Below are 25,979 nucleotides of genomic sequence, written 5' to 3'. Positions count from 1 at the left end.
CACATGGCGGCTGAGTTGTGGAGCAATAAGCAAGCCCACACCAGCTCGCTACCTCTCCCCATGGGCAACACCAAAAAAGGGGAGGATCAAAGAATTTGGTACCAGAGCTCAAGCCGTACGCGAAAGTGAGCTCAACTATATCTGGCTGGTACCTCTCAACCTCCTGCACAAGCTCAGGCTCCTTCCCACCCAGCGAGGTGATGTTCCATGTCGCCATAGTCGGATGCTGTGTCCGTGGTCTGGGTCGTCAAGATATCTATCCCTGACTGCCGCCCAGTCCTCTTTGCACCTGACCCCTATGAACCTCTCTGTGGGTGGTGAGCCCACAAAAGAGCAGACCCACGTCCTTCTTTCGGGCGTGGGCAAAGGCTCAGCCACCAGGCACTCGCATTTAAGCCCCAACCCCAGGCCTGGCTCGAGGATGGGGCCCCGGCTGCACCATATCCAGCAACGTTAAGATCCTCATTAAGTTAGTATCCATAGAGGTATTGTGAACTGCTTAGTCTAGGACCTGTTTACCATGGGAGACTGTCTTCCTCCAGGAGAAGCTGACAAGACCCTACCAGGGGCTTAATGCCCCAGGCAACATGGCTCCTAGGATCATTCAGGTCTTTAATACCCCAAAGAAGTCAAATATCCCTTCTTCAAATACTTTGTGTAAAATAAATGTTCTAGATGTACTTTATATGGTCAAGTGATGCTAGTAGACACACAAACGTTAGAACGGTGAAAGCCTTTAAAGTCCCAGTGTCTAAATTTGATCTGGTTTGAATCCTGACCCGGTTCTTTTGGTCCTGGTCCTGATCTGAGCAGGTCCCAGACAGAGCAGCAGCTGAGCCAATCACAGCGCAGGGAGACGGAGCAGAGCGCATCATGGGAAAACCAGCTCATAAATCGGGAAGAGGAACTGCAACACCTGCGGAAAGCTCTCCTCCAATCAGAGAGCAGCATTCGACAACTGACTGTGCAGCTCAGTCACTCAGAGAAAAGTCTACAGAAAGTGACTGAGCAGCACCACCAATCACAGCAGGAGGTGGAGGCGGGGCAACAGTATATCAGCCAATTAGAGCAGAGCTTAGAGGAGGCGTGTCAGCGAGGAGTGAGTTTGGCGGAGCAGGTTCAAAATCTGCAGGAAATTCAAACAAAATTTCAAACGGCCATCAACCAATCAGAAGCAAGCTTACAAGAAGTGAGCAGACAATTAAGCCAATCACAAAAGGAGATATCGAGGCTGCAGTCACTCAGCAAATCAGAACAAAGCTTGAAGCAGGCTAATAACTATTGTAGCCAATTGGAGGAGGAGGTTAAACGGCTCCAACAAGTCATTAACCAATCACAACTGAGTCTAGAAAAGTGCAACAAACAATTCAGCCAATCGGAGGAGGAGGTGAGGAGGCTGCAGCAGCTTCTCAACCAATCAAAACAAAGCTTGAATTGGGCTAAAAACTACTGCAGCCAATTGGAAGAAGAGATGAAACAGCTCCAACATGTCAATAACCAATCACAGCAACATTTCAACCAATCAGAGGAGGAGGTGGGGAGGCTGCAGCAGCTCCTTGGCCAATCAGAGCTAAGTTTGGAGCGAGCAGAGGAGTACAGCGTGCAACTGGAAGAGGAGGAGAGGGCATGGCGTGTGCGCTGTTCCGAACTGGAGATGCGACTGGAGGAAGCGTGCGCTCAACTTAAAGAAAGCATCACGTTTTTGGAATCGCACGAAATCCTGAACACGAGACTGACACAGGAGAAGGCAGAGCTGGAGGCGGAGTTACAGAAGATCAAAGGGCAATGGAAGAGGAACGCTGAGGAGGAGGTGGAGATGCTAAGGACGGATCGGGACAAACTTATCCAAGATCTGAAGGAACAGGCCATGAGGGTAGACAAACTACAGGAAGAATTGGAGGAGGAGAGGAGGGAGAGGGAGGAGGAGAGGAGGGAGAGGGGGGAGGAGGAGAGGAGGGAGAGTGGGGAGGAGGAGAGTGAGAGGGAGGAGGAGAGGGGGGAGGAGAAGACTGAGAGGAGGGAGAAAGAGAGGCTAGAATCAGAGATGATTAAGGACAGGAAACCGAGAAGGGGGAGAGAGGAGGAGCATAAGTGGAGAGTGAGAAAGGAGGAAGAAGTAGGAGAGATGAAAACCATCCTAGAGCGACACAAAATGGAGGAAAACAAACTTCAACAAGCTCTCCTCCAATCACAGAGCAGCTTACTCGAAGTCAGACAGCAGTTTAACCAGTCAAAGAGGATCTTACAGGAAGTTCAGCAGCACAAAGTGAAACTGGAGCACGAGATTAAAGATCTAAAAATTCTCAAGGACCAATCAGAGACGCGCTTACAGGACATAACCACTCAGCTCAGCCAATCAGAGGAGCAGATTCAAAGGCTGCAGCTGCTCATTGGCCAATCAGAATCATACGTAGATCAAAACAAGGGTTCCTGCAGCCAATCAGAGCAAACCGAGAACAACAGCAGCCAATCAGAGACCAGCGTACAGGAGATCACAGAGCAGAGGAGCCAGCCAGAACATGAGGAGACAGATTGGTGTGGGGAGGGGCGGCTAAGTGAGGAAGTGCTAGGTGAGGAGGAGGAGGGGCTTCGTGAAGAGTTTTTCCGTGTGTCCGAGGAAAGGGACCGGTACATGCGTGTGTGCGATCAGCTGTCCTCACAGGTGGTGGAGATGGAGGAGGAGGGCGGGGCTTTGCGGGCGCTCCTTGGGGAAGTGAGTGCCCGCTTAAACCACACCGCCGACCTAGTCCTGGATCTGCGACGTGAGAGGAACCTCCAGAACGTGGAACTGCAGAGGCTGAGGGACGAGAACCACGAGAACCTCCAAAACACAGAGCTAAAAGGGCTGAGAGATGAGAGAAACTTCCAGAACACGGAACTGTGGAAGCTGAGACATGAAAACGCAGAGCTGCAGAGGCTGAGACGTGAGAACAAAGAGAATGCAGAGCTAAAGAGGCTGAGAGAAGACTCTGAGCTCAAACTCAGCCACATGGAGGCGCTAGTGAGGCGTCTGGAGCAGGAGGACGACACCACCTTCAGGTCTAACCCTCAGACTAACCCCGCCCCTGGAGATATGTGCATGATGCCGTTTTGTGTCTAACTCCTGATCCATGGCATGATTCCATTGCTCTTTACCACAGTCTGATCTGACACGGCGCCAGTTTGTTTATCTTTGAGTCCACTGCATGATTCTGTAAAGCAGCTGTCTACACACCGGTGGCCATTTTGTGTCTAACTCCGATCCGTGGCTTGATTTACCACAGTCTGAACCAACCGGGTGCCATTTTGTGTCTAACATCCATCTGATCAAACTTAAACTCATCACATGATTTTCACCTGAGACATTCACTGTTGATCCTCCATAAGTCAAACAATCAAACGGCAGCCATTTTCTGCATTTTCCACTGCATGATTTTGTGTGTGCGTAAATCAATTCAACACTTTAAGAGGGGGTATTCTACAAAATGTGCTTTTTTTTACTTTGACATTTTACGTTAAAAAACAACGCAGAAACTTGACAAACCTGATGTGCAGTAGTTTCATTAGTGGAATGCACATGCTCTGAAGGGGGAGTGACTTAGCACAGAACGCTGAGGAATGGGAGACTCAGAGCGTCAAAACAAAAGCAAAAGGTAACAGGGTGATCTAAATATGTTACAGTAAATACCCCAAAGAAGTAAAATATCCCACTTAAAGTTCTGCTGTAGGTTTGTTCATTGTTCTCAGGGGTGGCCATGTTGTGTCTGTCCTCCATTTTGTATCAACGCTCGATCAGATCCACTGCATGATTTTACATAACTCCATATTTGTCAAACATCTCATTTAAGTCGTAAACCCTTTGTGTCTAAACTAACCGAATGAAGCAGTGTCATGACAGCCTCCATTTTGTGAGCCCTGATCTGACTGTGTTTTAGGGTGCAGCATGAATCTTCTGTCACATGATCCACAAAGATTTTATGATTAAATTAAATGATTATTAAATATGTCACACTTAAATATGAAGTTAATCGCTGCTTCATCCTCTGGCTCTGCTCCTCTGGCTCTGCTCCTCTGGCTCTGCTCCTCTGGCTTTGTTCCTCTTTGCTCCTGTCACCTTCTGTAGGACTCAGTTGGAGGAGGTGAGGTCTGAAAATAGTGCTCTTGAGGAACGGGTCTCCCTGCTCCAACAGGAAGTGGCTGTACTTGAAGAGGAAGTCGACAGGAAACGGTGAGTATCCAGTTTAATTTGTAAGAATTTGATATTTGATAAATATGAAACATTTTAGAAGCAGCAACGCTGGTTTAAAAGTTTTAACGATATCAAATTTCTGTTAAAGGGTCTGCCACCTCCTCTCCATGGAGATGTTACTGCTTTGTGTGGAATGTTCCACAGTATGCCATTAAAAGTATTCATCTTTAATTTAGTTGATTGTTCAAAATCACCTAAACATACATTCTTACTGTGAGCGGGCTCGCTTCTCCACAGTCTGGCTTTGTGACATCACCTGTTTGTCTCCATGCAAATAGATTAGTTTAATGCCATACTGTGGAACATTCCAGAAAAAGCAATGACATTAAATCAGACCTGTTCTCCAAACTGTTCTTTTACCATGTTCTAGTTGTTTCTTCTCATTGAGCCTCTGAAGTTATATTTGGAGTGATTCATGTTTGAGTAATCTTTAATCTCTTATTTTTAAGATGCCATTTTGCCAATCTCCCCCCATTTTCGCCTTCACCAGTGCATGCCCACTGTGAAGAACACACTTTCTTCTCCAGTTTTATTTACTTAATCATTGATATTCGTAGGATTTGGCAGCTTTTTTCTGATGTCGTTTACAGTGACGTTGGCTCCTATTGGGCAAAATTGCATCTTGAAAAGATTAAAGATTGCTCAAACATGAATCACTCCAAATGCAACTTCAGAGGCTCAATGAGAAGAAACAACAAAAACATTTTTAAAGATCTGAACATAACAGTTTGAAGAACAGTGCTGATTTAATGAGGTTCCTCAAAAAATTAAACCTGTTCAAAAATATCTTTGTAAAAGCCAAACCGTGGATTTCTTCATTGACGTGTGAGGCTGATCTCCGCTCATCATCTTCAGATGTTTGATTTCTGTTTGTGGTGAATTCTGTGTGTTTTTCGTGAGATTTTGAGCCTAAACTTTTGATCGGTGCAGGAGGAAAATGGAGGAAATCGAGCGAGACCAAGAACGAATGAGAGAAGAACAGGAGAAGCTGCACAAAGAGGTGTGTCACAGGTTCTGATGTAGTCCTGGTTTAGACCAAGTTTAGACCGGTCCTGGCCTTGGTCTCAGTCTGGTTCTGGTCTTCTTTTGAGCAGCATTTTTGAGCTTGACTTTGAGAGCAAATATTGGGTTAGTCTTTGGTTTAGTCTTGGTTGAATCTTGAGTCTGGTCCTGGTCCTGGTCTCAGTCTGGTTTTGTTTTGAGAAGAATTCTGGACTTCGGGAGCAGATGTTGGAGCTGAGCACTAGAAACCTGGAGCTGAGTTCTTCAAATGCAGATCTGAGCTGTAAAACCCGAGGAGACAAGGAGGCTTTGGTCCAAGTGCAAGAGCGACTGAGGAGCCTGGGGCGGGAGCAGGAGGAGCACAGTGCCACCGTGAGTATGACAACAGTACTGCAGCGCCACTGTGAGTACGATAACAGTATTACAGCACCACCGTGAGTACGACAGGGGAACTGGAGCACCACACTAAGTACAATAACAGTACTATAGCACCACAATGAGCACGACAGGGGTACTACAGCACCACACTGAGTACAATGAAGCTCAACATTCCAGCGGAGCATAGCACACAACCAGCTGACTCCACCACAGCCAATCAGAGTGCAGGACTCGATTGGATTATTATCCAATTTTTAAAAAGTAAAAATATGTATTACTAATACATACTGTAAATTATGGAGCTCCACAGTGAGCACCCCCCTGGCTGAAAGTGAATTTCCCATTCATTTTCTCATAGACTTTGCAAAGAAATTAATATTAAAAGTTCAGCTCTGTGGAACTAATGACACAAGACTTGTACTTTTACTTAAAATCTGCTTCTGAAATTGGTTAGCAGGTTAGCCTCTGAACTCTTTAATGGTTGAATTTTTCGAAAAGTCCTGGTCTGGTCCAGGTTTAGTCCTGTTTTCGTTCTGGTCTGGTCCTGGTTTAGTCCTGGTCTGAGTCCCAGTGGTTCCTCAGGTGCAACGTCTGAAGGAGGAGCTTGTCCAATCAGAGAGAGACAAACAGCAGAGACTCAACTCCTGGACACAAGAGAAGCACCTATTGCAAACGGAGCTCAGCGCAGCCAAGAGCAAGGTTAGACCGGGTTCAGTCCTGGTGTAGTCCTGGTGTAGTCCTCGTTAAGTCCTAGTGTAAAATGTGCAAATTATAACATGATGATCCATGAGTGTCATAGATTATGGCACACAAGGTCTCAGTTCTGGCCTCAGTCCTGGTTCTGGTCTCAGTTCTGGTTCTGGTCTTAGGTTGGTCTGGTCTCTGAGTTGGAGGCCAAGCTGCAGAGTTTGGGACTGAAGCTGAAATGGAGCGAAGACGACAATGGCCGACTGAGACGAGATGCAGAGAAGAGACAGCAACAGGTGAGACCTGGTTTAGTCCTGGTTTAGTCCCTGGTTTGGTCCCTGGCTTAGTCCTGGTTCAGTCGCTGGTTAGGTACCTGGATTAGACCTGGCTTCCTCCTGGTTTAGACCTGTTTTACCTGATTTGTGCTGCAGGTGGAGCAGTTGAGTGCATCTCTGAGCTCTCTGGAGATTGAGGCAGAGTCTCTTCGGGCTCAGATACAGTCGACCAACCAGGAGGCTCTGAGCCACAAACAAGAAGTGACGCAAGCACAAAGGCGCCTGCAGGAAGCACATAACAAGGTCAGTCCCAAACATGGCTCCAGTCTAAGGTAGAGCCAGTTCAAACTAACATTTTAAGGTCAGAATGACAACTCTGGCTCTAATTCACTTTCCAAGTAAAAACCATGGCTCCTCTCTCTGTAACTGCTGCTGTCAGAGTCAATGGATCTGAATCACACCCTTGATCACGTCCTGTTTGGAACGTGGTGGCTAGCACATTAGCTATGTTCAGAGAAATATACAGACTACAGTGGGGCAAAAAAGTATTTAGCCTCCAATCCAGAAAATCACATTGTCTGATTTTTAAAGAATTTATTTGCAAATTTTGGTCAATAACAAAGGTTTGTGTCAATACTTATATAGATTTTCTGTAAGTCTCCAAGTTTTTCACACACTGTTGCTGGTAGTTTGGTCCATTCCTCCTGCAGATCTCCTCTAGAGCAGTGATGTTTTGGGGCTGTTCTGGGCAACATGGACTTTCAACTCGCTCCAAAGATTTTCTATGGGGTTGAGATCTGGAGACTGACTAGGTCATTCCAGGACCTTGAAATGCTTCTTACGGAGCCACTCCTTCTTTGCGGTGTGTTTGGGATCGTTGTCATGCTGAAAGACCCGGCCATGTTTCATCTTCAATGCCCTTGCTAAGGGAAGGAGGTTTTCACATACATTCATTCTTTCCTTACATGTATCAGTCGTCCTGGTCCCTTTGCAGAAAAACAGCCCCAAAGCATGATGTTTCCACCCCCATGCTTTACAGTAGGTATGGTCTTCTTTGGATGCAACTCAGCCTTCTGTCTCCACCAAACACGACAAGTTGACTTTTTACTAAAAAGTTCTATTTTGGCTTCTCGCAATCCTATTCTGGGTCATCCAAATGCTCACTAGCAAACTTCAGATGGGCCTGGACATGTCCTGGCTTAAGCAGGGGGACACTGGCACTGCAGGATTGCCAGGAGTCTCTGGCGGCGTAGTGTGTTACTGATGGTCGCCTTTGTTACTTTGGTCCCAGCTCTCTGCAGGTCATTCACTAGGTTCCCCCGTGTGATTCTGTGATTTTTGCTCACTGTTCTTGTGATCATTGTGACCCCGCGGAGTGAGATCTTGCATAGAGCCCCAGATCGAGGCAGATTATCATTGGTCTTCCATTTTCTAATAATTGCTCCCACAGTTGATTTCTTCACACCCAGCTGCTTACCTATTGCAGATTCAGTCTTCCCAGCCTGGTGCAGGTCTACAATTTTGTTTCTGGTGTCCTTTGACAGCTCTTTGGTCTCGGCCATAGTGGAGTTTTGAGTCTGACTGATTTTGTGGACAGTTGTCTTTTATACTGATAACGAGTTCAAACAGGTGCCATTAATACAGGTAACGAGTGGAGGACAGAGGAGCCTCTTAAAGAATAATACTGGAAGTGCTCCACTGTGTTTTTAAACTCCATACACCTTCACTAGAATCATTTGGATGAGTTCAGCTTTAGAATTGCTAATCTCTACTGAACTAAAGGTAAAAGGAGCTGTTAACTTGAAAATGACTGTTGCATGACATCACTTATATACAGACTAATAAAGGTTTACTCAAACAGGTGTGAATGAAACAAAACACAACTCCAGGTATCTTTTTGAGGAGGAAACAACATAACATAGAGCTCACAGTCAGTTTGTGTTATATGGGATCTAATATTAGAATTTTCCAAAAAGTCAATGGGAAAAATGTTGGAGCCAAATTTGCACCAGTTTGTTTGATGATATTATTATGACTCCAGAGACAGTTACCAAATACAAGTAAATAAAGTCGAGCTAACAACTAGCATGACTGACACAAATTTCATAAATGACTCTCCCATAGAGGGTTAGTGTCTCTGACTGTATAAAGAAGTGCAATAAGTTTGACGTCAACCAGTGTTCAGCTCCAGTCAAATGAAGCTCATCGAGGCTATCATAGCAACCGAAGAGCCAATCAGGAGCGAGGCTGTTGAAGGTAACACCCCTTCGTGCCCGGGGTGACCTCAGTGAAAGATGGCGCCTGATATGTCTGTTATTAATGTTCATATCTTAATTCACACGCTGAGCCTATGCTAGCTCCGCTCCAACCACATTGCTCTGATTGGTCAGAACTGATCAGGTGGTGGTTGGTCCTGGTTTGGTCCTGGTTTGGTCCTGGTTTGGTCCTGGTTTGGTCCTGGTTTGGTCCTGGTTTGGTCCTGGTTCTGACATGATTCTGATCTAGTTTTGGTCTGGTACTGACTTGGTTTGGTCTGGTTTAGTCCTGATTTAGTCCTGGCGTGGCCCTGTTTTAGTCCAGATTCTGACCTGGTTTAGTCCTGGTTCTGATGTGGTTTTGGTCTGATTTTGGTCTGGTTCAGGTGGAGGAGCTGGAGTCCAGTCTCAGGAAGTTCATCGCGGAGAAGGAGGACGTGACATCATCATTTGAGGCGGAGCTAAAGCAACTGCGTGTCGCCAACCAGGAACTAGAGTCCAAGGTCAGAAACCCCTCTAAACCAGTTTAGTTCCTCCTCTGGGTCGGGTCAGATTAGGGATGGGCCAATAGCAAAAATTAGCTGTTAAAACCCACAGCTAGACCAAAAAATCTAACTTAAATTAATTGTGATCATTACTTTAATGTATCTGTTTTGTAAAAATAAATGTTCTTATCTTGGACATAAAAATGTTTTGTAAAGATGAGTAATAATTCAGAGAGCACACACAGAATGAGGAAGCACCTGGGGAAAAAAATAATACTGGAACCGATATATCGCCCAGCCTTAGTCCAGATCCTCATTAAACCGGTTTTGGTTCCAGGTTCAGGAGGTCCAGGTAGAGAACCAACAGATCCACAAACTGCACCAACAAGAGATGGAGCTCAGGACCCAACTGGGCCAGTTAGAGACCGCCAAGACTCAGGCCCAGGACCAGGTCTGAACCAGCACTGGACCAGGACTGGACCAGGACTGGACCAGGACTAGACCAGGACTAGACCAGGACTAGACCAGGACTAGACCAGGACTGACCTGGGAACTAAAGCAAGCCCAGGACCAGGACTGAACCGGGGGCTGAACCGGGGGCTGAACCGGGGGCTGAACCGGGGGCTGAACCGGGGGCTGAACCGGGGGCTGAACCGGGGGCTGAACCGGGGGCTGAACCGGGGGCTGAACGGGGGACTGAACGGGGGACTGAACGGGGGACTGAACGGGGGACTGAACGGGGGACTGAACGGGGCACTGAACGGGGCACTGAACGGGGCACTCAACTGGGCACTCAACTGGGCACTGAACGGGGGCACTCAACTGGGGACTGAACCGGGGACTAAAGCAGGACTAACTGTTGCAGGCCCTCAGAGCAGACACGGCCTTGAGTCTGGTCCAGGCTCAGCACCTTCGTCAGATCCATCAGATCCAGACGGAGTCCAAGTCTGAGTCCAGAACCAAAGAAGAACTGGACTCAGCTCTGGATCAACTCCGGGACGAACGACTGCGTCGAGAGAGAGCGGAGCAAGAGCTGAGGGAGAGAGAGAGGGGCGATCAACAGGTGAGGGAGGGCGATTAACAGGTGAGAAAGAAAAGGGGAGAGAGAGAGGCGATTGGGAGGAGGGAGAGAAATACACAACACAAAATACATTATTATTATTAAAGATGGGCCATCATGCATGTTGTTTCCTCATCAAAAACATGAAGAGGTTTTAGATGTCATCCATGCAAGTTTGAGTAATCTAGCGATCTCTCCCCGCCCACAAGCCTACGCCACCAATGCTCCCACATGACAATTCTCCATAAATATACAAAAACCCATCCATCCATCCATTTTCTTCCACTTATCCAGGGCCAGGTTGCAGGGGCCCACAGTCTAAGCAGGGACTCCCAGACTTCTGTCACCCCAGACATGTCCTCCAGCTCCTCCAGAGGGACCCCAAGGGGTTCCCATGCCAGCCAAGAGACATAGTCCCTTCAGCGTGTCCTGGGTCTTATGCAATACAATATACAAAAACATGATGCAAAACTGCACACAACAACTTGACAAATCTGATGTGATATGCAGTAGTTTCATTAGTGGGATGTACGCTTGATAGTACGCTTTGAAGTGACTGCAGTGAGAGCAAAGGGAGGAGAGATTCAGAGTGTGAAAAACAAAAGTGAAACTTATCAGACATGTTAATACGTTGTTTTGTTATAGTATTTTCAAAACAATAAAAGGAAACATGGTGATATAAATATGTTATGTTACAGTTATACCCCATAAAAGTCAAATACCCCCTCTTTATTGCCCCATAGAAGTAACGTACCCCCTCTTTAATAACCCATAGAAGTAAATACCCTCTTTAATATTTCGTCTTTGTGGTACCTGTGTTTCCTCATTTTGAGTCAGAACCAAATTTGAGTCTAGATTCTGAGACAAACATGGAGCTGTTCTAAACCAGAGCAGGTGTGAGGCCAGAGCTGGCAGAGAACACACTGTACAGTCAGGCTAACACTGGCATGATGACACAGTCCAACACCGACTCAGGCTCAAATAAAAAAAAAAAACATGTTATTGTGTAAATGTGCTAATGATATTTTCATAAATCCATGGTCAAGGTTAATATGCTCCTGGTGTGTTTTAGGGGGAGTACGAGAGGACAGTGTCTCTGCTGCAGGAGAGAACTCAGGACCTGGAGATTCAACTAAAGGCCACACGCAGCCTCCTCCAGGAGAAAGTCCAACAGCTACAGGACCAGGTGAGACCAGGGACTGGACCAGGGACTAAACCAGGACTAAATCAGGACTAAACCAGGGTGGGGTGTTCCTGAGGGAGTGTGACGTCACCCACAAGGTTCCGCTCCAAGTGAAGCTCAAGACTCTTCTGTTTCAATTCAGTACAATGTATTCCAGTTGTGCCCAAAAGCACAACAGCAGTCTTAGGGCTGAACAAGATTATGGATTTAACCAACAGAGTTAGAAAATCAACAATAAAACAGACACTGGTCAGAAACAGACAAGCAGATTAGCTCATCCGTAGACCCTCCTTCTCAGCAAGGAAAACCGGTTGGCTATGTCCATGTACAGTCTATGGTCTGACCTGGTGTGATCCGTCTGTTGTAGGTGACCCGGGCAGCCCGCAGTGGTTCTCTAGTGCAGCAGTTGTACTTGGAGAACTCTGAGCTGCAGGGGGCGCTACAGGCCACGGAGCAGCGCCACAGACAGGCCCAGAAAAAGAGCCAGGCCCTGGAGTCCAAAGTCCAGGCCCTGAACCGGGTCCTGCGCCAACTGGTACCACACGCCCTCTCCTAGACTGGGACTGAACCGGGACTATAGTATTGAAGCTGTTGTAAATGAAGTACATGTAAAATAAAGTTAATACATGATGTTTTTATCCACCTGTTTGCCCAAACCTTTCATGTTTTTGTTCATGAAATATGGAATTATGTAATAAAGAAAAAAGTTAAACTCAGCTACATCTGTTTTAGATTTCAGCTCCTCAGAGTGTCCTCCCTTTGCTCTGTGGAGCTCAAACCCTTCTCTTCATGAGATGATTTTCACTTCACAGCTGAGCCTCAGGGTCAGAAGCAGAGACCAAAGCAAAGGGTCAACACTGTTTTTAAATATCTAAAACAGATTTGCAGTTATTCTGAGTATATTTTTGTTAACTAAATCACATGGGTCACTCAGAGTTTTGATGCTTCACTGAGAATCTACAGTGTGAAGAATCCATCAGTGTTAACCAGAGACCAGGGACCAGACGTGAGACCGGGGTCTAGACCAGGGACCAGGGACCTTAGAACAGGGATTAGACCAGTGACCATAGACAGGACCAGAGATCAGAGACTAGGCCAGAGACCAGGGACCAGGGGCTAGACCAGGGACCATAGAATAAAGACCAGGGACCGCAGAGGGCCAGTTGTTAGTTTGTTTTTGTTTTTTTATGTCAGATGCCCTCCCTTCTTAGTGTTGCAGATAAGGACAGGGACATGGTGTGCTTCTCCACAGACAAATGTTCATGTGGAGGGTGTGTCCACTGTCCTATCCAACCACAGTTCAGTATACGTGTGTCAGATGCCCTCCCTGTGCCTCCATGGGGTCATGGAGACACAGGGAGGGCATCTGAAACACAGGGACATTTCAGAACATGTTTCTACAGATCTAAAATACAGGATACCCTTTCACGCAGCCTGATACTTTGTTCTGCAGTTTGGAATAAAAAAAGCAGTTTAACTTTCCATGGAATCATGCAGGTGCCTCCAGAAAGTGACATAGTGTGGCTTTAAATCAGCCCTGTTGTGCCCGTTTTGTGCTCTATAGTTCTAATGTATGACACCTATGGATCATTGTTATAATTTGCACAGTTAAAATCACAATAGTCATCTAAAGCGATTTAATAAAAGAAAAAAAGTCTGCTGACTTCCTCATTAGGAAACTGCAGTGCCCAAAAGCTATCACAACAAAGTGCCACATGCTGTCAGCGCCCCCTATGGATAGCTGCACATCACACTAGCGAGCAGCCTTTTTCTTTTCTTTTTTTTTTTTTTCTCATTTTGTCACACTTTTTTTCTCTGAAGTTAGACCTATTTTAGGTCAGATAAGATTACCAAAATTATTTCTATTTGCTAAATGCAATTTTAGACAATTTTTCATGACTTAATTCAAAGTCATAGGTTTCCATACAGTAAGATTCCTATACCTTTCCACTATTTGGGAAAATGCAGATGATGATGTCACGTCTTTGAAAGGTTTATTGACAACATTTGCGTTAGAGACACACCTGTGGATGCATTTGAAGACACACCTGAAATACACAGCTTCTTTGTGTAACATCATGGGAAAGTCAAAAGAAATCAGCCAAGATATCAGGAAGACAATTGTGGACTTGCACAAGTCTGGTTCATCCTTGAGTGCAATTTCCAGATGCCTGAAGGTGCCACGTTCATCTGTTCAAACAATTATATGCAAGTATAAACACCATGAGACTGTCCAGTCATCATATCGCTCAGGAAGGAGACGGGTTCTGTGTCCCAGAGACAAATGTGCTTTGGTCTGAAATGTGCAGATCAACCCAAGAACAAAAGCAAAGGGCCTTGTGAACATGCTGGCTTAAGCTGGTAATAGTGTGTCATTATCCACAGGTAAAGGGGGACTGTACCATGGGCTGAAAGGCCACTCTGTCAGGAAGAAGCCATTACTCCAAAAGAAACATAAAAAAGCCAGATTAGTTTTCAAATACACAAGGACAAAGACCTTCAATTTTGGATACATATCCTATGGTCTGACCAAACTAAAATTGAACTGTTTGGCCATAATGGCTCACAGCTAACATACTTGTGTTACATGGTCCAATCAGAGTACTAAATTCTGAATACTGGAGTATTGGAGTGACATTATATTGTCGTGTAAAAAATATAAGGTGGGATTAGAACAGATAACGGGACTTCATGTGACGATGACTTTGACTGAACAGAGCACAAATGTGTTTTCTACGAATCAGTTTTAAACTGTCGTGTTTCATTTCTCTGTATTTGAATAAAAACATTAAATTGTGAGTGCAGTGAGACTGAGATACTTTACATTATCTTATAAACTCACACCTTTATGCCTTTTATAGATTTAAAGTATAAATGGACAGTGTAAATGGTGTCCTGCGTGCAACATGAAAAATTACATATTACACAAAAACAAAAGGAGCTTATGGCGTCATTTAACTATCTTTAAGTTGAAGGCAGACTAAACGTGAGCAGTGAAAATGTGAAAATGTGAAAGTGAGCACAAAACCTGTGACAGAGTGCGCACTGTTTACCCTCCAGCGCCCTCTCTCTTTCTGCCTGCGCCCACTCTTTTTTTGTTTGTTTCTTCAACGGCTAAAATGTCATCCAAAGAAGACTAACAGACAATCACAGATTTGTCATGGCCGTCAGAGAGGTTGAGTAAACTTCAATAGTCATGAGCAACCCAAGTTTATTCTTTATCACAGATAAAGTTATGTTATTTTACAATCTGTACAATTTAATTTCAGTGTACATCTGCCAAATCTGAACAAAACAAACATCCAGCAGTATCACATTTTGACATACGTTTTGACTATCTCAAAATCACATGATTGTTTCACAAAATTATGTGATAGTTTCCTGTTAAAACGGGATACAAAATTATCATGTAATCATCATGGTGAGATATAGGCTATGCTACTGATGTTGGCATGACTTGTAGTAATAGTAGTAGTAGTAGTGGAGCCTCTAGGAGTAGGACTACTGCTTGTGCGTAAATGACAAGGCCGCACCAATGGTAAGATGAGCCCACGAGGGAGCACTGACATGACCGTGTCAGCACTGTAACCCACCTGTGGTCCTCCACATCAGTCTGGCTGAGTGAGTCTACAGCTGTGCACACAGTATGGCATCACTCACCAGCACTTGGAAGCGAGGATGACAGCACTAGAGAACCGAATCTCCTTATTGACCCAAATCCAGAGTCAGTCTCGTGACCAAATCCTTGACTCAGCGGTGACAGTGGGAAAATCCAAGTCCATCTCCATCACCATGATGAACGAACTTAATGTGACCGTAGCCGTTCCCAGTGCAAACCTCTGCCCATATTCAGCATGATATATGGGGTTGTCATGGTGCAGCTAAACTTCTTCTACTCCCTCACACAATTGGTCCCTTGTTACGAATAATAAACAGAAGAGAAAATGCTCACATCATTATACAAATCCAAATCAGAAGCAGCCATTGGAGTTATTAAATAGATTTACCATTCTTGGCCTCGGCTGATAAAGGAGTGGCATCCCTCACTGGATATGACGTGCCCCACAGGCTGAAGCCGAGTGCCACCCTGGAGCTCAGATATCACATATAAACACCATACTCACAGACACACTGTCCAATTGTGCGACATATCCACTGTGCACATCGGCTCCAATGACATTAAACTACAACAGCCCAAGGTGTTGGAAAATGTTTGGTCCAAATCCATCTCCCAGTTTCGGTGACATGAAATCGCTTCTGCAAACTTTACATCTGGCGGAAGGGTTATTGTAGTGCTTGTGGAATTCCTTTGATGGATAATTTTTGTGGCTCCTGGAAGAGGAATAATCTGTTTGCCCGGAAGGGCATTCATTTAGATAGAACCAGGAACAAAACTGTTAAGTGACAATAACAACCTAACACTGGAGTCTGCATCTAATAGGCCTATTGAGTGACTCCTTACACACAGGATAAACAGCATCTCTCCATCATTACTTTACCAGTACTGATGACACACACCCACCTACACACACCCACCTAGGCAAGGTCATTTGCATAGCCCAATTTGTACAAAGAGGAATTGCTTTACAGAATAAGAAAAACATTAAAATGACAATACAACAAATCAAAACATAATCACAAATAATCATCATAAAAAGAACATTAAAACTTTCAGTCGTATGCACAGCTAAACAGAAGCCTGAATTTAAACACTGTCATTGTCGTCTAGGAAGATGACCTACACACACATACCTACTTACATACACATACAAACACCTACACACACATAAACAACTACACACACAAACACCTACACATACCCACCTAACTTCCCTTTATTTAGTGACATAAATACTGTAAGCTGCAGTTACAACCTTTTATCAGGTATTTTTCTGCCTCAGAAAATATGATACATAAGAAAGATTTTATTTTTTTATCTGATATTTTCTACATGTATACAATTTTATACTTTATGTATAGTCACATTTATTGTGTACTTTTTAGATTCAATATTGTGGTATTTGGAAATTTCTACTCCATAAAGGTGAATTTGGTGACGCAATCAAACATTTGTGTTTTTAATGTAAATTAATGTTGAGCCATTGTTTGGATCTGTACCTGTATGCAGCAAACAATAATAAGTCGAGTACAGCTCTTGGTCTTTTTCTGGACTCTACACAGCAGTTTGGATGGCCATAAATGTATTTACAGTAATTGAACTGAATGTTCTGATAATAATTAGGAATGGGACAAGATCTTATGCCACAGGATCTCGTAAAACAAATTTTCCAAGTTTGTGCACAATTTGTGTTTACATGTGTTTAAATTTGGATCGGAGAAAAAGGTGGTAAATGCTGGTTACATTTCTAAAGAAGTTTTAGCTCCAAAACTAGACTGATTGTGAAAATATTTGAAAATTAATTCAATTACATTAAATCAAAAGTGGTAGAAGAATTTAAAGAGGGGGTATTTTAATTCTCTGTGGTATTAACTGCTAACACATAACATATTTAGAAAGTAACCTTGTTACCTTCTATTGTTTTGAACAATTTGAACATTTTAACATATTCTATAAGTTTCACTCGTTTTGCTGCTTTGAGTTACCTCTCCCTTTGTTCCCCACGTTACGTCACTCCCCCTTCAGAGCACTATCACAACACAATCACCAATTATTCCACCAACGAAAATACTGCACATCACATCAGGTTTGCTGTGTACAGTTTTGTATCATGTTTTTGAATATTTATGGGGAATTGTCAGGTGGGAGCATGGATGACGTAGGCTTGTGGGCAGAGCCTTGTACAGAATCTTACAGCTAACTGTAAGGAGGGTTCAAATATGACCCAGGAGATCACAAAATTACTGAAACATGCATGGATGACATCTAAAACATTGATTTTACATAACACTCCCCCTTTAATGTTTTGAACCCTTGTATTAGGGCTGTCAAATGTGTCAAACTCTATCAAATCTGTATAAGAACTCGTAAAGAAAGTACTCAAATAAATACTTAACATCGAAATTGGAACCAATTTTATTCCTCAGTACCAAAATCTAGAATGAAAATGTCCCAAATGCACAGCAAGTGACAGCACACGTTTGAATTCACTGTATGTGAGCATATGTGCAACTGGGAATGTTATGGTCCTGGTGCATACATACAACTACATGAAAGCAGATTTCATGATCTTGTTGGCAGAAATGGAAACATGTTTCTTTCACTAGGCAGTTCTGGCTTGTGTGCCTGGCCTGTCATCCATTGGAGCAAGGCTGGCACTGTGAGTGGTTTGGAGTTTATCTCTTCAGTGTCTTCTTCACTTTGCTCTGTGTCCAGGGACCTCATCTAATAATAAATAAAATGTTTTTATTGTTTACATATTTTGACAAACACAAATGAACTGGTCCCTTACCGCCATCTTCCAATTCTTGAAGATAATCCTGGAAGTGGTTAATAATGTCTTGCTCAAGAGTCTGTTTTGTTGTGCCTTCCTCATTGAAGTTGGGTTTGTAGCTTTCCATAATAAAGTTGGCATCAGGCTAGACATGAAGAATAGCAAAATATATAATTAAGTAATATATGGAGAAACGTATTAGCATTTTTAAAAGTTAACCTTGTTATTCTCAAGAAGAACAAACGGGGGGTGACATAGATCCACATTATTTTTCATTAAATGTATTAAGTTGTACAACTGCAAGCCTTTTAAAAGATGGTAAAGGCAGAAGTCAGGCCAAAGAGTGAAGGCTGATAGTTTTACAAATTAAGATCAACAATTGCACACATGGCACCATCAACAATGTTTCAGTATGAGCGATAAACACAACTGCTATTACCTTATTATGGTGTCCTTTTTGTCTGTGTTTATCCGATCCGTCTGCTCAGTGTTTTCTAGACATAATTTAGAAAATAATCGTTTAATGTTGCGATGCACAAATATATACTTTATAATACAAATTCATGGTGCAGAACTTTGAAAGAATTTTTTTATTTTTTTTTTTTAATGTATGCCAAAAATATGTTTTAATTCTTTATAATTATTGCTCCTTTAAATTTATGTTATAGATTTCCCCAACAGATCGTCTGTTCAAGTCTTGTTTAGATGACATATTTCTTGTTGAAGAATCAAGTGGACGCAGGCAGAAAGAGAGAGGGCTCTGGAGGGTAAACAGTGCAGAAAGAGAGAGGGCTCTGGAGGGTAAACAGTGCAGAAAGAGAGAGGGCTCTGGAGGGTAAACAGTGCAGAAAGAGAGAGGGCGATGGAGGGTAAACAGTGCAGAAAGAGAGAGGGCGCTGGAGGGTAAACAGTGCAGAAAGAGAGAGGGCGCTGGAGGGTAAATAGTGCAGAAAGAGAGAGGGCGCTGGAGGGCAAACAGTGCAGAAAGAGAGAGGGCGCTGGAGGGCAAACAGTGCAGAAAGAGAGAGGGCGCTGGAGGGTAAACAGTGCAGAAAGAGAGAGGGCTCTGGAGGGTAAACAGTGCAGAAAGAGAGAGGGCGCTGGAGGGTAAACAGTGCAGAAAGAGAGAGGGCGCTGGAGGGTAAACAGTGCGCCACATCACTAATCATTAGAGATGTTAAGCTCGAGCCTCTCAGCTCGACACTGTACCGACCCTATGAAGCAGAAGTGTTGCATTTTTTCGATACGTCCTTCACCACGCCAAAAATCACATGACCAGTCAAACTGAGGCCTCGTTACATCAGAAGTGTCAGAGATACGTGTCAAACTACAGTTTCAAGCTGCTTCGCGGGAGTTTTGATGGGGGTGGCTTGTAATTGTGTCAGAGCTTTAAAAGAGTCTGAATCCCCCGAAGAATTGTGGGTTTTGAGAGGATGAGATTTTGTTGACGGCATTTCTAACACTATACTAGTTATTCAAGGGAAAGTTTATATTAAAGCAGGTAAGATACAACAGGTAAGAACAGATTACACCTAGTACAGATACATTTATATACACATATTACATAACACAAGATACACTCCATTCACATACATAGATTCACATCAACATACACCTAGGCCTATATTATACACAGTCATAGTTTTAGGTAAGTGATATAAGTAAATGGTAGGTAATTCTTGAGAGTGAGTTTGAGTGGTTGAAAGAGAGTGTGAGTGAGACAGAAGAGATATGGAGGGACAGCTATTGCCACCAAAAAGAGCACGGTCAAGTGCAATAAAGTCAAGTGCTTAATTTGTGCTCAAGAGTTGACATACACCAGCAACACTTTGTCAGCATAAGATGCAATGTTGAAAATGTGCGTGTTTTGGCCATGGCTACTGTGCTGGACCCAAGATTTAAAACTTTGGCTTTTGGGAGTCAAACATGCGCACAAGATGCTGTTGCCAAAATAACATCTGAATGTGCCAGACTTATGAGGACTGAGAGAGCAACACCATCAACTTCACATGTATTATATTTTCATTGTATGTTTTTATTTTTTATTTTATTTTATTTTTTTTACATTGTTATGTCAAACAAAAAACAAAGAATTGTTATTGAATTGATATCCACTTAAACAGTCAGGATCAGGAGAAACACCTGAACTTGCAGAAGCAGAGGAAAGTGACAGTCTCTGGGACCTTCTGGACAGTCGTGTTGGTTTGTATTAGCTTTTTTTTTGTGTTTGTTTTAGCATTTTAAATAATTAGCATTGGTTAATTTCATTGGTTAATTTTCTCTGTTTTAGGTGCAACCCAAGGATCTAACAGTGCCACAGCTGATGCCACTGTTGAAGTTCAAAGATACTTATCAGAGGCCTACCTCTCCAGAGAAGAAGACCCCCTCAGTTATTGGTCAGGAAGACAAACCATTTATCCTCTCCTGTACCTGCCTGCAAAAGACTATTTGCACATGCTCAGGAAATGCCTCTGTAGCTGCTGTTATATGTATTAGTACAACTAATACATATAAGTATAGGACACAAAGACACCAGTTTGAAAAGTTTTTTTTTTTAATTTAAAAAAAAAATATTATTAGAAAGTACCATTTTATTGGTATAGCACATTTAAAAATGTGCACCAAAGTGAGAAAAGCAACTTAATTTAAACACAAGTTGGCACAAAATAATGTAAAACAATTTCATAATAAACAGAAGATTAAGTTATAAGAAAATAAAAATAAAATGGGGGTTAGAGGAAGGGGCGAGGTTCACAAAAGATTTACGTCACATCCACACAAATGCATTACAGACAAATCCAGCAGATGGCGCTCTTCTGACTGTGTCAAATAATTCGAAGCAATGTGTCATTTTCAGTGCAGTTGCACTTTCGGTTTCACCATCACTACTAATCACAGGAGCTTCAGTGTGGCTCGCCTCACTCTTCAGAGGCTTTGACAGGTGCTGCAGCAGAGACATGTACAGAGGCTCGCCTCGGCAGCAGACCTGCACACAGCCACGCGGGGAAACTCCGCGTGAGGACACGCTCCTGGTGAAGGTGCACTTTGACAAGACGCTCAGGGGCGTCAATTCAGAAATCCGTAAATTCAGAATGAACAAAAACGGCCTCACGTTCACTGCGCTGGAGTCAAAAATCCTACAGATCTGCCAAGTCCAACTCAAGCAAGGCAAAGGCATCGACATCAAATACAAAGGTCAGATTATTTACTTATTTTGAACTATTAAAGGTATTTCATTCACTCTCATTTAATCACTACGACCTCATGAGCAAAGGTCAAAGGTCATACTTACTGTCAGAAAAGTAACAGCGTCACTCAGTGTTGTAAAGTCTGGTCTATAGTCTGTCCGTCAACTGGACAACTCCATGATTCAGGCCTGGACTGATTACACTGACATTTATTGAAAGGTCATTGTTTTAATGACACGATGTAAAATACATATAACAAATAGAATGCTCTGTTACACTGTTATACTGCACAGATATTCACACAACCTTTAGATGTCAACATGGCTTTTTTGTTTGAGCTTTTGGAAATAGTACAAAGGTGGGAATCTAATTGTTTAATTAAAACAGAAAAACAAATACGTTCAAGAAAGTTTACTTTTGTGACTATAAAATTTGCCAAATATAATAGTTAAATTAGTTACCATTATTTTATTTGAATCCAAATTCTTATTATGTACACCAAAAATTATATGGTCAAATTTTAGTAGAAAGTTAGGGTCTATATGGTCTTTAAAAAATTTCCAAAACGTTTTTGTAATAGTCCATTTCCAAAAAAGATGACATATCATTTTTTGTTTTTTTTTGTTTTTTTTGTTTTTTTTTTTTACAAAAAGTGCAGTTAGGGTCAAATGTTTTGATATATTTTAGCATAAATTGATTAGTAGGGTACATTTTATGCAATAGTTTAAAGGAGACATCTCTGATCTTATCGTTATCAGACGGTTTTGGTCCAAAGTCCATCCTTTTTTCCATATAGTGTCAGGGACAAATTTTCTCCAGTAAAAATTAGCGGACGGCACAGAGATGTTACAATATCTTGTTGTAACGGAGCATATATTTTTAAAATTATTCTTACGGTAGTGTTAGTTAGTCAGTGAGCACTTTTTTTTTTTTTTTAATCAATGACAGTATTTTTAAATAAATCACATATTTCTTTGGTCACAGCATCAAACACAACAGCATATTCCTGAGGAGTTGCAGCAGGTTGTGTTTCAGATTGAATTCATTGCACCTCAGCAGATGTCCCTGGCTGTCAAAAAGCTGATGCAGTAGGATGTTTATGCTAAACCAGTGAGGGTAAAATAATGATTTGTTTTTTAATAGTATGTATGTATTTATTATTATTATTATTATTATTATTATTATTATTATTATAAATAAAAATATATATATGAGGAGAGAAATGATGTTTGTATGCAAGTGCCCAGGCTAAAAGTGTCTGCTGTGAAATGCTCAGGGTTTCACTAGAATTTTGTCCACATTATAATTGCAAAGGAGTAGAAAATTAAGACCATTAAATTTGAAAAGATGTAGTGAGAAAATATATTCCAAATGGAGGTTGGATTTTTAAAATATGATTTAATCCAGTTTAGTTTAAATGTATTATTTAGGGTTGTAAAATCAAGAAAATTCAGTCCTCCATTTTCAGGGGAGTTTCAATGGTGGAGACTGATTTTCTGAAGTAATGTATACCATTTTTCCAAATAAAATTATATAGAATTTGGTCAGTTGATTTGACTGTCTGATTGTCCATATACAGAGATAGTGCAGAATAAGTGCGTCGAGAAATTCCTTCTGCCTTAGATAGTAATACTCTGCCTTTTAAACCCAACTGTCTTTGGAGCCATAAATTACACTGTATGTTAGTCTTATCAATTAATAGGCTGACGTTTGTTAAAGTTCTATCCATTTCATTTTTAGAAATAATAATACCCAAGTATGTTAAACTGTCTTTCACTGGAATTTCAGAAATGGATCCTAAAGCACAGTTTTTGACTGGGAGAAGCTCACACTTGTTTATGTTAAGATGAAGTCCTGAGCATACATCTTACTGTAAAAAGAACTAACAAATTTGGCAATTTTTGGGGGTTCCTTGGCCATTGATGTTTAATTGATGTAGTGTGTTTGACCTGGCACGATGCTTTTCCAACTGAAAGAAATAAGATGAGTTGCTTTCACCCTCTTCTAACCACTTTAGTCAAGATCAAATGCACCTTCGGCTCGTTTTTTATAAAGATCATCTAATTTATTTTGTAAAGAGGCTAAACTAATTTTGTTTTCTTCTGAGAGATCTTTTGGATTTATTGTGGATAATGTCATTATTATTATTATTATGCTGTATTATTATTATTATTCTGTCCTCCTGTATTTATTTAAATCATAACTACATTTTCTTAAGAATGTTGCAATTTCATATTTAAAAAATGTCCAGTTTTTATTATTACAATTTCGATGTAAGCTTTGTTAAAATAGTAATACAGTTTCAGAAATTTTCTTTACTTAGACTGGAGTCCAGTCTAAGTAAAGAATTATTTAGAATCCAGTAGCTTTCTTGTTTTGGGATTTACTTTGAGGTAATTTAATGGAAATGTGGATAACTCTGTGATCAGTGACCAGTGATCTGTGCTATTGGTCTGTGGTGGCCATCTATCTAATTCATTATTCAGTACATATTAAAATCTCCTCCTATTATTATTATTATTATTATTATTATTATTATTATTATTATTATTATTTTTGCATTAGGGTACTGGTTTAATACATCAATTAAATAATTTTCCATCGTGGATAGGAGTTCAAAGTTTTCACATTATGAATTGTAACCATAAATAGAAAAAATAATAATATCAGATATTATTTTGAGAGTCCAATACCATGACTACAAAATGTCCCTGGCTGTCACATCTGTGTGAAAGGATATCACCTTCAGATTTGTGTTTTACCGTGAGTGCCAGCCGAATGCTGACTTCCATATGAAGCAAATACATTATCACCCCATTGAGTCCTCCAAAAGTCAGTGTCATCACATGTAGAATGGGATTCTTGGAAGAAGAAAAAGTCTGTATTTAATTTTTTAGCAAACAATGCTTTACGTTTTGTGGCATTTTTAACCCCCTGGCATTGCAAGAATGTAAAGACAAAGATATAAAAACAAAGAGCAAAAATCTGAGTAGAGAAGTGCGCACACTGTGTCACAATCCATGCGCTAGTATTAACAAATTAAATGGGAAAAAGAAATGAATTAAATCAACACTACCTTAGATTTCAAGTAGTGAAAGGTACGAAGATAAAATGACCTTTTAGCTGCCAGTAACATTTGTTGTAAACTCATTGTCACAACACTGAACAAAAGCATCTAGGACCACAAAACAAGTTCTGGAACAACAAGTGGTCAGTCTTCTTCAGAAGTGCATGTTGCAGTTCAAAAATAAACATAAACTTATACCGAGGGTAGATTACCCTCTCAAAATTAGGTCCTAGGAAAGTCGACTTCTTGGCCGTTGATGTACGCATGGGGACCAACATAGTAAGTGATCTTTCCCTGGACCACTTCCGCCTACTCTTCTCACACAGTCCGCTGGGCAGAGATCCTCCGGGGTGCTCTTTTAGGAAAGCATTATTTTTTGCTACTTTCCACACAGCATCTCGGTAGGTTCTGGACCGGAACTGTAAAATGATCTCTCTTGGTTTGCTCTCGTTCTCCCTCAGTTTCCCTAAGCTGTACACTGTGTCAATCATGTCGGAGAGCTTTTGTTTACCTTCAGGGAAAACACTCTGGTAGGTTCGGATGGTTTCTTTTTTTTTTTACATCTTCTTTGGCCATAGTCTCTGGGCGCTTGGTGGCGTAGGTGATGTCACGCTGTAAGACAAAGCTCTCCTAAGGTGGAGCTTTACTTTATGTGAAACGTTTGGGAGCAGAGGTCCCACCCCAGAGGCAGGCCGCTCCTCAATGGCTCTCTTGGCTCAGATGATTGACAGCGGCTAGACAGTGCAACACGGTGGTGACCGATGGTGTTACAGTTTGTGTGATTTCAGATGAAGATGGAGACCTGGTGCTGTTCAGATGTGACGAGGGTCTGAACATTGCACTTGAAGAATCCGCCACAAATGGGAAATTCACCATTTTTGTTGAAGGTAAAATGGGGTTTTTAAAGTGGGGTATTCTGTAAATCAGCTTTTTATATCCTCCTCCCAATGCTGTTCCATCATCAATAACATGTCTGAAGAAGTTTCAGATGCATATTTCAGTAATTTAGCAATCCACTATTATGGTGTAAGACTCTGTACAAGGCTCCGCCCACAAGCCTACATCACCCATGCTCCCACACGACAATTCTCCATAAAGATACAAAAACATGATGCAAAACTGCACACAGCAACTTGACAACCTTGATGTGATGTGCAGTGGTTTCATTAGTGGGATGCAGCTGATTGTGTTGAGATAGTGCACTGAATGGAGCGTGACTTAGCACAAAAAGCAATAAAAGGAATCATAGTGATCTAAATATCTAATGTGTTAGTTAATACCCCAGAGAAGTCAAATACTCCCTCTTTAATGTTGGGATGGCCCGTGATCTCATTATCAGATGAATGGACAAAATGCACTTTCAACAACAAAAACACCGACTGCTCCTGAGCTAAACGTCTGTGATGAGACTAACTCAAGCACAGCGTGTTTTAGCCAATCAGCTCCTCAGATCCACACAACAGCACCAGTAACACAGTGTGTCTCTGTCCTTTCAGAAAACTATAACCATGGCTTCGGCTACTGACAGAGCACAAGAGCCCCTCGCTCGCCTGAGAATCACCTGAGCAGGGACACACCGATCGAGCTTAAAGTACCAGCCGATCCCTGATATCGGCCGATACCAGAGCAGAGACCGAAATCGGCATTTATGGAAAATAAAAATGAGACAAAACTGATCCAAATGTATTGTCTGTTATTCAGTTGCTCATGTAACGACAGAACTCTGTGTAGATAAAATATCTAACATTGTTATAACATCACTGTGTCCAACAGGATATA

General features: G+C 42.2%; 1 protein-coding gene across 1 annotated transcript in view; it reads left to right on the top strand.

The window, feature by feature from the left end:
• ninl (ninein-like) overlaps positions 1–12,268 on the top strand; it is a 28,180-nt gene extending 15,912 nt beyond the window's left edge. Inside the window, exons 20-31 of the mRNA XM_055227125.1 lie at positions 814–3,039; positions 4,103–4,207; positions 5,159–5,228; positions 5,435–5,602; positions 6,191–6,307; positions 6,478–6,591; positions 6,727–6,873; positions 9,212–9,328; positions 9,648–9,761; positions 10,176–10,373; positions 11,443–11,556; positions 11,921–12,268. Of these exons, the coding sequence (XP_055083100.1) occupies positions 814–3,039; positions 4,103–4,207; positions 5,159–5,228; positions 5,435–5,602; positions 6,191–6,307; positions 6,478–6,591; positions 6,727–6,873; positions 9,212–9,328; positions 9,648–9,761; positions 10,176–10,373; positions 11,443–11,556; positions 11,921–12,109 (3,679 nt within the window). The 3' untranslated portion in view covers positions 12,110–12,268. The remainder of the gene's footprint in view (positions 1–813; positions 3,040–4,102; positions 4,208–5,158; positions 5,229–5,434; positions 5,603–6,190; positions 6,308–6,477; positions 6,592–6,726; positions 6,874–9,211; positions 9,329–9,647; positions 9,762–10,175; positions 10,374–11,442; positions 11,557–11,920) is intronic.
• Positions 12,269–25,979: the final 13,711 nt, after the last annotated feature.

The sequence above is a fragment of the Periophthalmus magnuspinnatus genome, chromosome 15 (assembly GCF_009829125.3).
Source record: "Periophthalmus magnuspinnatus isolate fPerMag1 chromosome 15, fPerMag1.2.pri, whole genome shotgun sequence".
In the NCBI taxonomy this organism is placed as follows: domain Eukaryota; kingdom Metazoa; phylum Chordata; class Actinopteri; order Gobiiformes; family Gobiidae; genus Periophthalmus; species Periophthalmus magnuspinnatus.
The sequence above is the reverse complement of the archived record's forward strand: the minus strand, read 5'-3'. Positions and strand labels throughout refer to the sequence as shown.